The sequence below is a fragment of the Otolemur garnettii genome, unplaced genomic scaffold (assembly GCF_000181295.1).
Source record: "Otolemur garnettii isolate 467f Iridium unplaced genomic scaffold, OtoGar3 scaffold00057, whole genome shotgun sequence".
Lineage (NCBI taxonomy): Eukaryota > Metazoa > Chordata > Mammalia > Primates > Galagidae > Otolemur > Otolemur garnettii.
The window spans coordinates 11600804-11612995 of NW_003852452.1; the positions used below are offsets into that span (position 1 = coordinate 11600804).

The 12192-nt window shown below is 40.3% G+C and overlaps 1 protein-coding gene across 1 annotated transcript in view; it reads right to left on the reverse strand.

Annotated features, from left to right (window-relative positions):
• The window catches only part of SYT10 (synaptotagmin 10), a 50513-nt gene that overhangs the window by 3872 nt on the left and 34449 nt on the right, over positions 1-12192 (reverse strand). Inside the window, exons 4-5 of the mRNA XM_003792491.1 lie at positions 3453-3573; positions 868-1039 (exon numbers count right to left, since the gene is read on the reverse strand). Of these exons, the coding sequence (XP_003792539.1) occupies positions 868-1039; positions 3453-3573 (293 nt within the window). The remainder of the gene's footprint in view (positions 1-867; positions 1040-3452; positions 3574-12192) is intronic.

The following is a 12192-nucleotide window of genomic DNA, read 5'->3' on the forward strand; positions in this document are numbered from 1 at the left end:
TTTCCCCCAATTTATAGATATATAATCAAAATAAGAAGAAGTATGTAGGAAGGGCAAAATAAGAGAGATAAACCTTCAGTGGGACAAGAGTTCAGGGAAGAAGAGGTTGGTCAGCCAAAGAAGACTTACAGGGGTGCTGACACGAGCAGGGCCACGGAGCACTGGGGGACAGGGTACACAGAGCAGAAGGACATTCCAGACAAAGGGCAGAGTGGGGGGAGGGGGCGAAGGGAGGAGCTCGGCATGAGGACCCTGCGGTCCCGAGCGTGCAGTTTATATCAGGAAAAGAGAAGTGATTCGAGTGCATGAGCTGGAAGACCTATTCACAAAATAATAGTTTAAGATTAAGGTGACAGCATCAAAGCTGTGTTCCTGCGGCCACCAATCATCTTTCACGCTTAGCCCCCACAGTTTGCATTTCTGCATCACAGTGAAGTTGTCCACATAGGAAAAGTGAGTTGCAAAGAGATGATGAAACCTGCCCTTTCAGATAGTAGTCAATGAGCAGCATGATACGCGTGCTCATCTTCCAGCCCACTTGGAAAAACAAATTGTTGATTTTAATCTCTGTTATTACTGTGGAAAAAAAAAGCCCACTGTACAATGGTGCTTTTTTTAATGCCTTCCATCCTATCTCTAGACCCCTCCTTTTAGCAGCTGCAGGTGAATTTTAATTCACTAATGACTGTTTTGGGGGAAAACCCCTCAAAAGTATAACAGAGGAAATAATGAATTTTGAGCGCAACATTTTTCTCTCCTCAAATTTAAATTAAAAACTGCAGTAGCACCGATGAGCCCCCAAAGCTGAGTTTGGCCTGCGCACGACTGGATGTGGCTGCTCTTTAGTGAGCGGAGAGAGACGCGTACCTGTCATAATCCATGACTGCAATGGAGAGGCTGACTTGGTCCACGTTCTCTGGAGGGATGTCAAAAATAATAGCCTCATTGTACACGGGATTTAGAGTGTTTTTCTTTGTCGTCGTTTTCCTCTTTTTTAATCTTCGGCCCTCACACATCAGAGACACTTTGACATAAGGATCTAGGAGTTAGAAGGCAGCTTTGTTAAAATGACGGTCACAGCAAAAGTGTAGATAAAACTGGTGTTAATTTTTGTGAAATAAGAAAAGTGGTTATTTTAGCCATTTGGTAGTAATGGCTTTAAATTCAAATGACTTATTTTAGAGGCAGTAGATTCTCTAAGACTTCTTAGATTTTAAATGTAAGCAATTTCTCTTAGATCAACGAAAAAAAGAATTCACTTGATTTCACTGGGTTTTTTTTTAGAGACAGAATCTAGCTTTATTGCCCTCAGTAGAGTGCCATTGCGTCACAGCTCACAGCCACCTCCAGCTCTTGGGCTTAGGCAATTCTCTGAGTAGTCGCTGGGACTACAGGCGCCCGCCACAACGCCTGGCTATTTTTTGTTGCAGTTTGGCCAGAGCCAGGTTCAAACCCACCACCTTCCGTATCTGGGGCCAGCACCCTACCCACTGAGCCACAGGCACTGCCCCTTGATTTCACTGTTTTTAAAACAAAAGAGAAATCCCTCTAGTTTACCAAGAGCCAGTCCAGAACTGTAAAGCATCTTTTAGCCACAGTATTTGAGGACACATTTTGATAGAAGTGATGTATAGGGAACATAAGCCTAACATGTAAGAATAATTGCAACACGGTTAGTGTCCTGAATGAGATGGAAGGAAAAGGCGTGTGAAAGACTTAGCAACATTGTGTCTAGACTCAGGTCAGTATCATCACCATAGCAGAAATTAGAAAGCTAACACTAAATTAACACTAATTAACACTAAATTAAACTGGAAGTTTTCTTTGGTTCCTGGAAAAGGTACTAAATTTAGAAGCAGGATTTTTATCATAGTGTTGCTGCTTGAGAAAGAGCTCAGATTGGGGAAATGATGCCTACAAAGAGTTTATGGCATACACAGAAGTGTATGTTTAAAAATGGGCAATACTTTGTTTAATGTTGGTCACAAAAAAGGGTCCTCAGGTGACATTGTCTATACGATGTCAATTACAAGATAAAAATTTAGTTGTGCTTTGTTTATGGGTCAAAAAGATCAGATAATTGTTAACGAATTCTGCTTCAGATGACTTGATTCCTATACTCTTACCCCTACCATCTTAAAAAAACCCTGCTAGAATATTATATAAAATTATACAATATTTCTAACAAGCCTTATTTTCTGTCTTTTTCTTCAAAGCAGGTATGGCTTTGGGAGGGAGTGTTGGCATTGGGCTGAGTTAGATCTTTAAAACAGAGTCTGCTCTGTCTTTATCTTTTGTTTTGTTTTGTTTTTATTTTTATTTTTTTATTCTGGCCATCCCCCAATTCTCACATCACCCTCCCCCTGTTTCTCTATTTTCATAGTAAGAAATTTTATTTCCTTAGAATAAACCCCCAAATCATGGCAGCTGAGCAGTTGAATCCTTCTTAAACTCTAGAAAAAAATGTATCTGTTTATTTCAAAAGCATTTCCATCAAGGAATAAAAAGGTATTTTCTGGCTGGAAATAGGTATGTAGAGGATATCAAGGCAACATAGTAATGTCAGTGTCTGTTTCCCACTTGTTTTTGATTTTTTTTATTATAGTAATAGGAAGTACGTTCTAAGGAGGAAGCTCGCTTCTGTGATACACTTTTGTGCTTGTACTCTGGTTTCTCTTCAGATCACACAAATCTTTCCCCTTTAACTATTGTGCTCGACCTGCAGGCCTGGCCCTTCCCTTCAGTCATGGACACGAGGCAGGGATCACATCTCGCTACATTCTTCTGCTTTTGAGAAGGAAATTTACCAGCTCCTTGATACACAAGCCTGTTGGCAAGGATTAATGAGGTGGTGCTCGGAAACCATGTGCTCCTCCGATGAAAAGCTTTGCATGAATAAAAAGTAATTTTGCACTTAATTGCAACTTTGATGCTGTTTGCTTGTCTCAAAATCTGACGTCTTTTCATACGTGGCCAGAAAGAGTAGAATACACAGTAATTTTCAGAGTAGACTGTCTGAAGTTCTTCAACAACATTTATGAACCCCAGACTTTTTTTTCTTTATCAAAATTAGTGTAGAATTTACTTGCTGTTGGTGTGTCTACCTTTATATACTATGTGCTATGAACTTTAAAAAAATGAACATCATGACATAGTTCAAAAATCAGGACGACAGCGATACAATAAGTTCCCCCTTTCCTATTTGTCTCCAGCCCTTTTTACCCATTAGTTTTTACGTGTCACTCCAGCATTTCTTTACGCAAATATTTAGCAATATGAATATATGTTCTCAAATTCCCCATTCTTACATGGAAGAGTGTGTAACATGCACGTTTATTTTTGTACCTCCTTTTAAAACCACCTTTATATTCAATAGCCATATGTAATTTTAGATGCATGGAATATTTTATTGGAAAATGTGCCCTTGACTTTCTGGCCAACTGTATACGTACCTGATGAACCAGTGATATCCATCGCCTTCAGATTTCTGCATTTGATAACTGTCAGTGTCATACGCCCAGCCGTCGGCAGATAACAAAGGGAAAACATGATTTCGCCCAGGTCTATACTTTCCTAGAAAGGCAATCAATAACACGAGCAATTTCAACGCCAAGTAGCGAAAACAAAATATTAGGAAGATGCTGAATGGAAGATCACTCTCATAGAACATTGGAATGTCATTTTAAGTTGTTTTATGGAAGATACAGATAACATTGCCCAGAAGCTGCTCTGAACGCAGTAAGAAGAAGAGGAGCACAGCTGCTTACTTGATATCTCAAGAATCTCGAACTTAACACAGTCAGAATGAGACCCTGGATTCCACCCCTTCCCCATCGTTTTCCTCATTTCCCTAAACCAATTCCTCTAGCAGTGTCTCCACAATCAGCAAATGGCACCCCAGTTCACCAAGAGACTGAAGCCAAAAACCTAGGAGTCACTTTTATCCTCTTCCTCTCGCCTATGTCCAACTTATGGGCAAGTCTCAACAAGACTGTCTATAAAATGTATCTAGAATCAGAGACTTTCGTTTCAGTTCTACTGAAAGCCACCATCACCTCTTGCCAGGATTACTTCACGAGCCTCCAAAACTGATCTCTTCTGGAAGTTAGTCTTTACACAGCAGTCGAAGTGATCCTTATGACATGCAAATCAAATTATATCCATCCCCTGCTGAAAATTAAGGTTTTATAACTATGTTGGGATAAAAGTCAAACTCTGGGATATAAGTAGAGTAACTATAAGTCCTGGTGTTCCAGAACTTATTGTTAATATAATTGTATAGTTAAAATTCCTGGTTTATATCTGTTGTCTGGCGTCATTATGAAGAATACCTGTTTCTACATTTAAACGTTTTTCCTTAAATGCGGACAATGTATTAGAAGGTCCTCTACATAAGGCCCAAGGTCATCTGGACCCTGCCCTCCTCTCTCATTTTATCTTTAGCCTCTGCTCCTCGGCTCTGAGGCTGACACAACCCCACCCCCTGCCTTTTTTTCTTATTCCCATGAAGTTTGCTCTACTTTGGGGGCTTTGTGCAATCTTTTCCCTTGACTGGTACCTTTTTCTGTTATATCGTCTGGCTGACTTCTCACCACTCAGGCATCTCTTCAGTGAGGCCCCCCCCAGTCGTGTGCCTCACTCTAAGGAAGCACCCCCTTCCTAATCCGACACCCAACTCACCCTCAGATCCTTCACAGTATTTTCAGAGCACGTATTATTGTCTGATATTACCTTTTAAATTCATTTCTCTTGTTTCCCTGACTCCCATACAGAACCCCCAGGACAGCAGGGTTCTTGGCTGCCTTCATTTCTACATCCCACTGAAGTACTTGGTGGACAGCTGGTTGTCAGTACACAAGTTTGGAAAAAAATGAATAAACTATTTAACTAATCTGGATAAAACCCGACCTGTTTTGTTTCATTTATAAAGCGGAACTATCCGTTGTACCTGAGATAGATTTGTATACTGTGTTTGACTGTGCAGATGGCAGGAAAATGAAAATGAATGTGGAAAATGGACAATTTCAAATGCCTCTCAAAGAGTTGTTGTCCTTAATTATTAAACTCTACTACTCCTAGACCACAAATAAAGAAATGAGAATCGCAAATATTAGAGTTGGAGCAGTAAGAGCAAGTCCAACATATGTTAACAGTTCATCAGGAAGAATCTTGAAGAACATATTTCTGTGAACCAGCACCTCATTTCTCCCAGGATTAAACATACCACAAATTCCATTCTCAAACGCACTAATTAATCTGGCTGAACATTCACACAGCAGTAGGAAGAAGTCAGTTTTTCTTCAACACCTAACAATTATCCAGCATTATTTGCTAGACGCAGTGGGAGGTGGAGCAGATACCAAGATGAACACGGCATGGTTTTGCCTTTGTAGATCTCATTTGAGAAGGGAGAGACTTGGCTATAAGGGGCTAAGAAAATAAGTCTGAATCCCATTGATGTCATGATTCTCTCTTGTTTCTCTTTTTATTTCTTTTTCCAAATGTTTCTATGAGTTCGGTATCTGGGCTGAAATTTTCTGTCTGACAGCCTTCTTCCTTTCTCTCATGGGGTATTTCTCTTTTCAGTTACTGTTAACACGTGGTAGCATATTTTTGCTGCCAGCCAGTCAAGTTAAGGGATCTCTCTATGAACGCAGACCATGATACACAAGTTCCACCACAAAACTCGATAGGTGTGGTGATGGAGAAGCCAGGAAAAAAAAAAAAAACAACAGGAGATGTGATTTCAGGAACAAAACGCTTAAAATTCAACAGGAAATTCACCACAGGAAAACAGAAAAAAGTGCACAGAGAAAATCATCTGAAGGGCTTAACAAACCAAATTTTCACATGTGACTGGTAGGGTTTTACTTCTGCACATTAAATAATCTGTGGAAGTAATTTTTCTGCTTCTCTAGATAGATGCCCGCCGGCTGGAACAAGGCAAGTTCACCACATTGTCCCCATCTCTCAAAGACCTTTTCTACGGACTCAGTTGCAGCACACTTTTGACCATGTGTTATTGACCAGTATTTGATAAATAGAGAGAAGTTAAACTGAAGAGGTGAGCAAAGCACTAGCCCCCGTAAGCAGCATGGAGAGTCATGGAGGGTCCCCTTCTGGGAGCTCTGCGTTCCAAGCTGGTTTGCTTCATGCCTACAGTGGTGGTGAGACCTCTATTTAAATAGTCAAACTCCATACAGTGAGGAGTGGTAAGGAAACTAAAATGAACTGAGTGGTAAAAATTAACATAGGGTATGCACATGTGGTAACTACACACAAGTTAAAGTCTTCATTCGCCTCAGTTTCTCTTTCAGGAAATATGAACATGAAAGAATAGAGGGCCTGTCCACAGCAGAGTGGTCTTTAAGAATCCCCCTGGGCTGTCCAGTGACCACGGTGATGCTCAGCAGTGAAGGATGGAGCACTTTTTCTAGGACGAGTTTGCAAACTTAATCATCAGGCCGCGTATGACTGAGGCTCTGATAGCTATTCCAGAAAAAAGAGTTCCAGAATTGCTCTAAACAGTGGACTGGGGAGAGGGAGGGGAGGGGAGGAAGGAGGGTGGGTGGAGGGAGGGTGATTGGTGGGATCAGGCCTCTGGTTCATCCTCTAAGGGTACATGTGAATCTTTCTAAATGTAGAACATAAATGTCTTTAACACAATAACTAAGAAAAAGACATGAAGGCTGTGTTAACCAGTTGGATGAAAGTATTTCAAATTGTATACAGAAACAGTACACTGGACCCCATGATAGTATTAATGTACACTGCTATGATTTAATAAAAAAATAAATAAAATATTAAAAAAAAATAAAGGGTGGACTAGATGCTGGTGTTGATGTCCAGTTTCCAAAGGCAATACGTTGAAGGGGACTGTGGTGATATTTAAACAATGAGGTAGGTGGCAAGTTTTCTAGGATGAGTTCCAACCTTGTATAATTATACACTAATGTTCTTTTATATAAGAAGTCTACATCCTTCTTATTCAACACTCCTTTGCTTTAGACAGAATTTTAGCAAAAAAAAAAATTGAGTTGGTGTATCAGTCTGTGGCAGGTCAAAAGTCACATCAAATGTGGAGATGAGGAAATTCATAGCAGTCAGTCTAATGAAAACTGCAAGGAAGAATAGCTACAAAGACACAAAATAGATAAAAAAAGAGACAAATTCTCTGCAAAGAATAGAAAGCTCACGTGAATTGTATGCAGTATTAAGGGGAGCTCACCTTAATCATGCCTCAGCAACTCCACACTATACTACTGACTTGAATAGCAATTAATAATGACAAGGATGGCCTGGAGCCACCAAGATAAGGAAATATATCTTATATGTTCTATTTGAGAAAGTAGATAAGTGCACACTATTTTCCAAGTTTTATTCAAAATGTTTGAAGGGGGAATTTTGGCTTAACATGAGGAAGGCTTTGAATTTATAACAACGGTATTTGTGTGTAATCCCATTTTCTAAAATTTTATATAAATATGAGTTTTCCATATTAACCTTTGAACATTTTTGTACTGGGGTGAGGATGACCATTTAAAAGCCTATCATAAAGTCTGGGATATAGTGTTCCTTAAAATTCCTTTCAGCTGAGGGAAGACCTTTATCCTATTCTCATACACACTAATTTATTGGACTGAACACTCACGGTGGCAATCTTCTGAGTCCCTGCTTGGAAATGGACTTCTGAGAAAAAGGCTAACAGTAAATCTGGGGCTGTGGGTACACATTTTATCTCCTCATCCTGACTCCACCGAAACAGAGCTGGGTAGATAAAGACAATTTTCTGATGATTGGCCATAGTCGACCTCACAGTCACAGTTGTCAAGTTTTTCCCACACACTCTTTCTCCAAAGTAATAACAAAATTCACTGGAAGAATAAATGTGCATGCACATATTTGCCTCGCACATCCTATTTTTGGACAAATTTAAATAAGAGTAAAATCAAGTGAGGGTAACAACAAGTGAGTGTAAGAGAGGGAGAGGAGATAGATGAAAGGCTCTGTATCTGGAGGGTTTAAGAACCGAGGGGCACATTCCTGGTGAATTATTCCATTGGGGTGGTGAGATTTCACAGGGAAGAAGAGGAGCAATGTTGTACGTGAGTACTGCGATAAATACTCAGAAATAAGAACGGGTAGTTTGTATTCAGAAATACGGAGCTTGATGACATGTTAGAGGAGTTTTACACTTGATGTGACTATTGGATGTCTTCACTGGACAAAAGGAATCCAACAATATTGGTGACATGAAAGAGTGGAAGCGTGCTAGAGTGGAAAAGGTATAGGTTCTTAAGTCTAAAAACAGGGTTAAAATCCTAAATCTTCCATGTACTAGTTCCTAAGAACACGGCAAAGATGCCTGACCTCCCTGAGTTTGAATTTAATAGCAAGTAAAATGGGCATAAGCACATCTACCTTGTGAAGTAAGTGTCATGCGTGTATGCTGCCTGGTGTGAACTGTCAAAAATCAGTAATGACATCAATGAAAGTAATATCTGAAAAATATTTCTTTATCGTGAGTAGGCTAGATTAGGATAAGAAAGACAGAAGAGAGAGGCTATTGAAATAAAATACTTCTGGGAAGGTATTGGCTGAAGAAAGATTTGAAATCAGTGATATATTGGGATGTAATGAAAAAAAATGTAAACAAACAATTGGTTGCTACGGTGACAGCAGCCCTACATCCACTTAGCATCCTAAACATAGCCTGCCTTCCACGTTTCCTTGGTGGTAAGAAAACAGATGGTTTCTTCACATTGTTAAAAGCAAGATGCATTAGTAGATCAAATGAGCATCTGAATTAAGTTACCAGTCCTTCACCGACCTGCCCACAAGATGAAGCTGCAGTGAAATGCAGACCCAGAGTGGGTCTACTGGGTGCACAGTGCTGTACAATTGTTATTTCTCCTGACCCACACCTCTCATTCACCTGAGAAAATCATGGAATTTAACCGGGAGCACTCTGCTGAAGCTCACTTGACCTTAGTTCCCTTGATAGGAGAGTGTTCAAAGAGATGAGCTGATTTATCTTCCAGCTCTAAAGTTTTGTAATTTTAGGCACTGGTGAAAAAAATGAGGGCTTAGCAAATAGCATGTTGAAGAATGTCTGGTCAGGCCCTTTCAGGCTTTGTTTCCTAGTGAGCCTCATTGAAAGGACAGAAGAGCATCAGTTGGTGCTAACTGCTCAATTTTAAGGTCAAGAATGAGGGATCACACACAAACTATCATATAAATTTCCAGACAATGTGCTAGATGAGGAAGGATCCACAGCACGTCCTCCCTCAACAGGGAGAGTCAGGGCTGATCTAATTGGGAATCCATGAGGAAGAAGCCATATAGTGTAACAGGTGTCATTTATATTATCTTCTGGCCCTGCTGAAATTCTCAGGGCCAGAAGCTGGACACACAGGGCTTAGAATATGTGTGTAAAGTCCGAACTCTGAGACATGTGGCCCCTAAAAATCTGGTCCTTCCATTTTTTTCTACCTTTTATCTCTCAAGTTTGACGTTATGGTCAATCCAAAACTCAGCACTCTACCTATATCGACTGCTTTGTCAATCTCTAAACACTCATTCATTCATTAGGATGTTCATATTTATTAAGTGCCCCCAGAATGCCAGTGCCAGGTACTCTTCTGGTCACTGGGGATATACTGATGACAGCAGAAAAGTTTTCTCCCCTGAGGGTTTATATGAGATTTTGGAAAAGTTACTTACCCTGATGAACATCACACAATTACTGAGGGATCAAGCTGGAATGATAACATAGGTCTGCATAATTTCAAAGTATGTGCTTTTATTGATCCAGTATTATAAGTGCTTTTTAGAGGGATTCTTGGGTTTTCATTATAGGAATAGTAGTGAAACATACCTGATTCTTCCTACGAGAATCTAAGAGGGCCTCAGAGGTGGGTGGCAATTAATCTGAACCTTGAAGAATGAGGAAAGGCAAAGGTAGTTTAACACAGAGGTGAGGCTTGGGGCATCCAGTACTGACCACAAACTCAAACAGAAAGCATGGGCTCTAGCAATGCCAGAGTAGGATTTGAATGGCAACACAGTGGCCTTATTCTAAATGGCCCTCCTTGGGAACACTTAATCCGATCACCTCTGATTCTTCCTGCAGGATGAGATCCATTTTCATGGTTCCTAACAATTACCTGGTGGGGTTGCTGTTAGGTTTAGAAGGGATAATATACAAAGATAACTTATGTCACAGGCCAGTGTGCAGCCTGACACATAATAGAGGCTCAAAATAAGTACTTTTTTTTTCTTTTTTGATGACTGGCATGAGGTTGATACTCAATAAAAAGCTTACTGAGTCAATAAGTAAATTAATACATCATAGAAGCATTAGGCCAGGTGATGACTTGAGTTGCAGCACAGACACCTCCTGTTTGAAGTAGTGGAGACTGCCCACCCAGCACCCAGAAAACAAGTTTTTCTGTGTGTTGTGTTCTTTGTGAGTGACCCTCCCCCCATCAAAATTGTGCCAGGGCTTGTCTAGATATGATGACCTTGAGAAAGCTATAAACTAATAGTCATAACAGTTTTGAGCCATTTAAAAATAGATGTAAGGTTTTGGGAGGCAAAGTTGGAGGACACTTATCTATTAGCTTTATTGAACTTTCTTTCTTTCTTTCTTTCTTTTTTTTTTGGCCAGGGCTGGGTTTGGACCTGCCATCTCCAGTACATGGGGCCGGCGCCCTACTCCTTTGAGCCACAGGTGCTGCCCTGAACCTTATTCCTTGATAGATTGCTAGAGTCATGTGATCTGGGATTCCACTTGCTATAATTCTATTGCACATTAAAATTTCAGAATCAAATATATCCTTAAAGTCTATAGATGGCTTTTTATCTTTGCACATCCAACCGTTTGCCCCAACCAGCCGGAAGACGCAGTCTAGTGACTCCATGGCAAATGGGAAGGAGGAAGAAGCGGTTTGATAGAGTACAATTAGGAAAGGCAATTAACATTACAATCATCCTTCAGTTAGCTAACCCACTTCCCCTCTTTTCTTTCAAAGAACTACAATTTTCACGCATCACTTCCTCCCTGCCCTTCCTCCTTCTCCTAGAGATTGATTAAACAGAATTTTGTTGCATTGCTGAGGGACAGGAAAAGGAGGACTTTGTCGGAAAACCTAGTGAGATTCCTGGATTTTTACATCATATTTTCAGTGTTGATTCTCTCCTGCTATCTCCACTAGAAGACAAAGAAAGTGCTCACCAGCTGCCCTCAGCAGGACCTCCTGGTATGTCTGCTCTCTGGAAGGAATGCTTTCTGTATTGAGCATATAACGTTAAGCCCTGGGCTTGGCTATGGCACAAAGTCCAGGTGAAACCTGGCTGAAACCAGAGCAGAGAACATGACATTAGAGACTAGATAATTCCAAACACACTGTGCTAAGTGGTTAATGGTAACAACCCAGAGCTGCTATTGCCAGGGTTATGGGTTAAGAGTGTCCTGTTCCCGCTCAATGGGAGATCCATTTTCAGTTCCTATCCAAGAGTGAAGTAACTGTCTGCCAAAGTAGTTTCACACGTATACTCTCCAACACAGCCGCAGACTTAACTACCAAGACCCATGATGCATTCAGGTTATAGAGGCGAGGTCTTAAAACCATCTTTCCTTGATTTTACAGCTCAAGTCTCATAACTATCTGTGTAATAGGAGTATTGAAGCAAAGGGGGAATTGCCTAACATAGACATGGGGATGAGAGCAACTTGGAACACAGAAAGAGGATATAAATTTGATAACTCTTCATCATACTGGTTAACAGATATCATGAAACTTCTTGGTGAAAGAAAGCTGGAGACTAATTTTTAAGACCTAATTATCATTTACAGATGGGTACATAGAAACTTGTGTAATAAACGACATACAGCACTCTGTTGGGTGTTTGATGCTTTCAAATACCTTCACAAAACTCTTCACTAATTAAAGGAATGCCTCTAAGTATCGCTGTACATAGACATTAAGACTGGATGAACTTGCTTTCACTATTTTAGAGTTTATCTTAAATTGCTTTTATGGTTCTACTCCTATCCCTCTCAGTTTCTCCTCCACTAGCCAGAGAGTTTATTGATTTTAAATGTCAGCATGGCTCACTTTTAGATAAAAACCATCAAAGGCCTCACTTATTACTCAGAGTAAAATCCAAAGCTCTTTCTGTGTCCTGAAG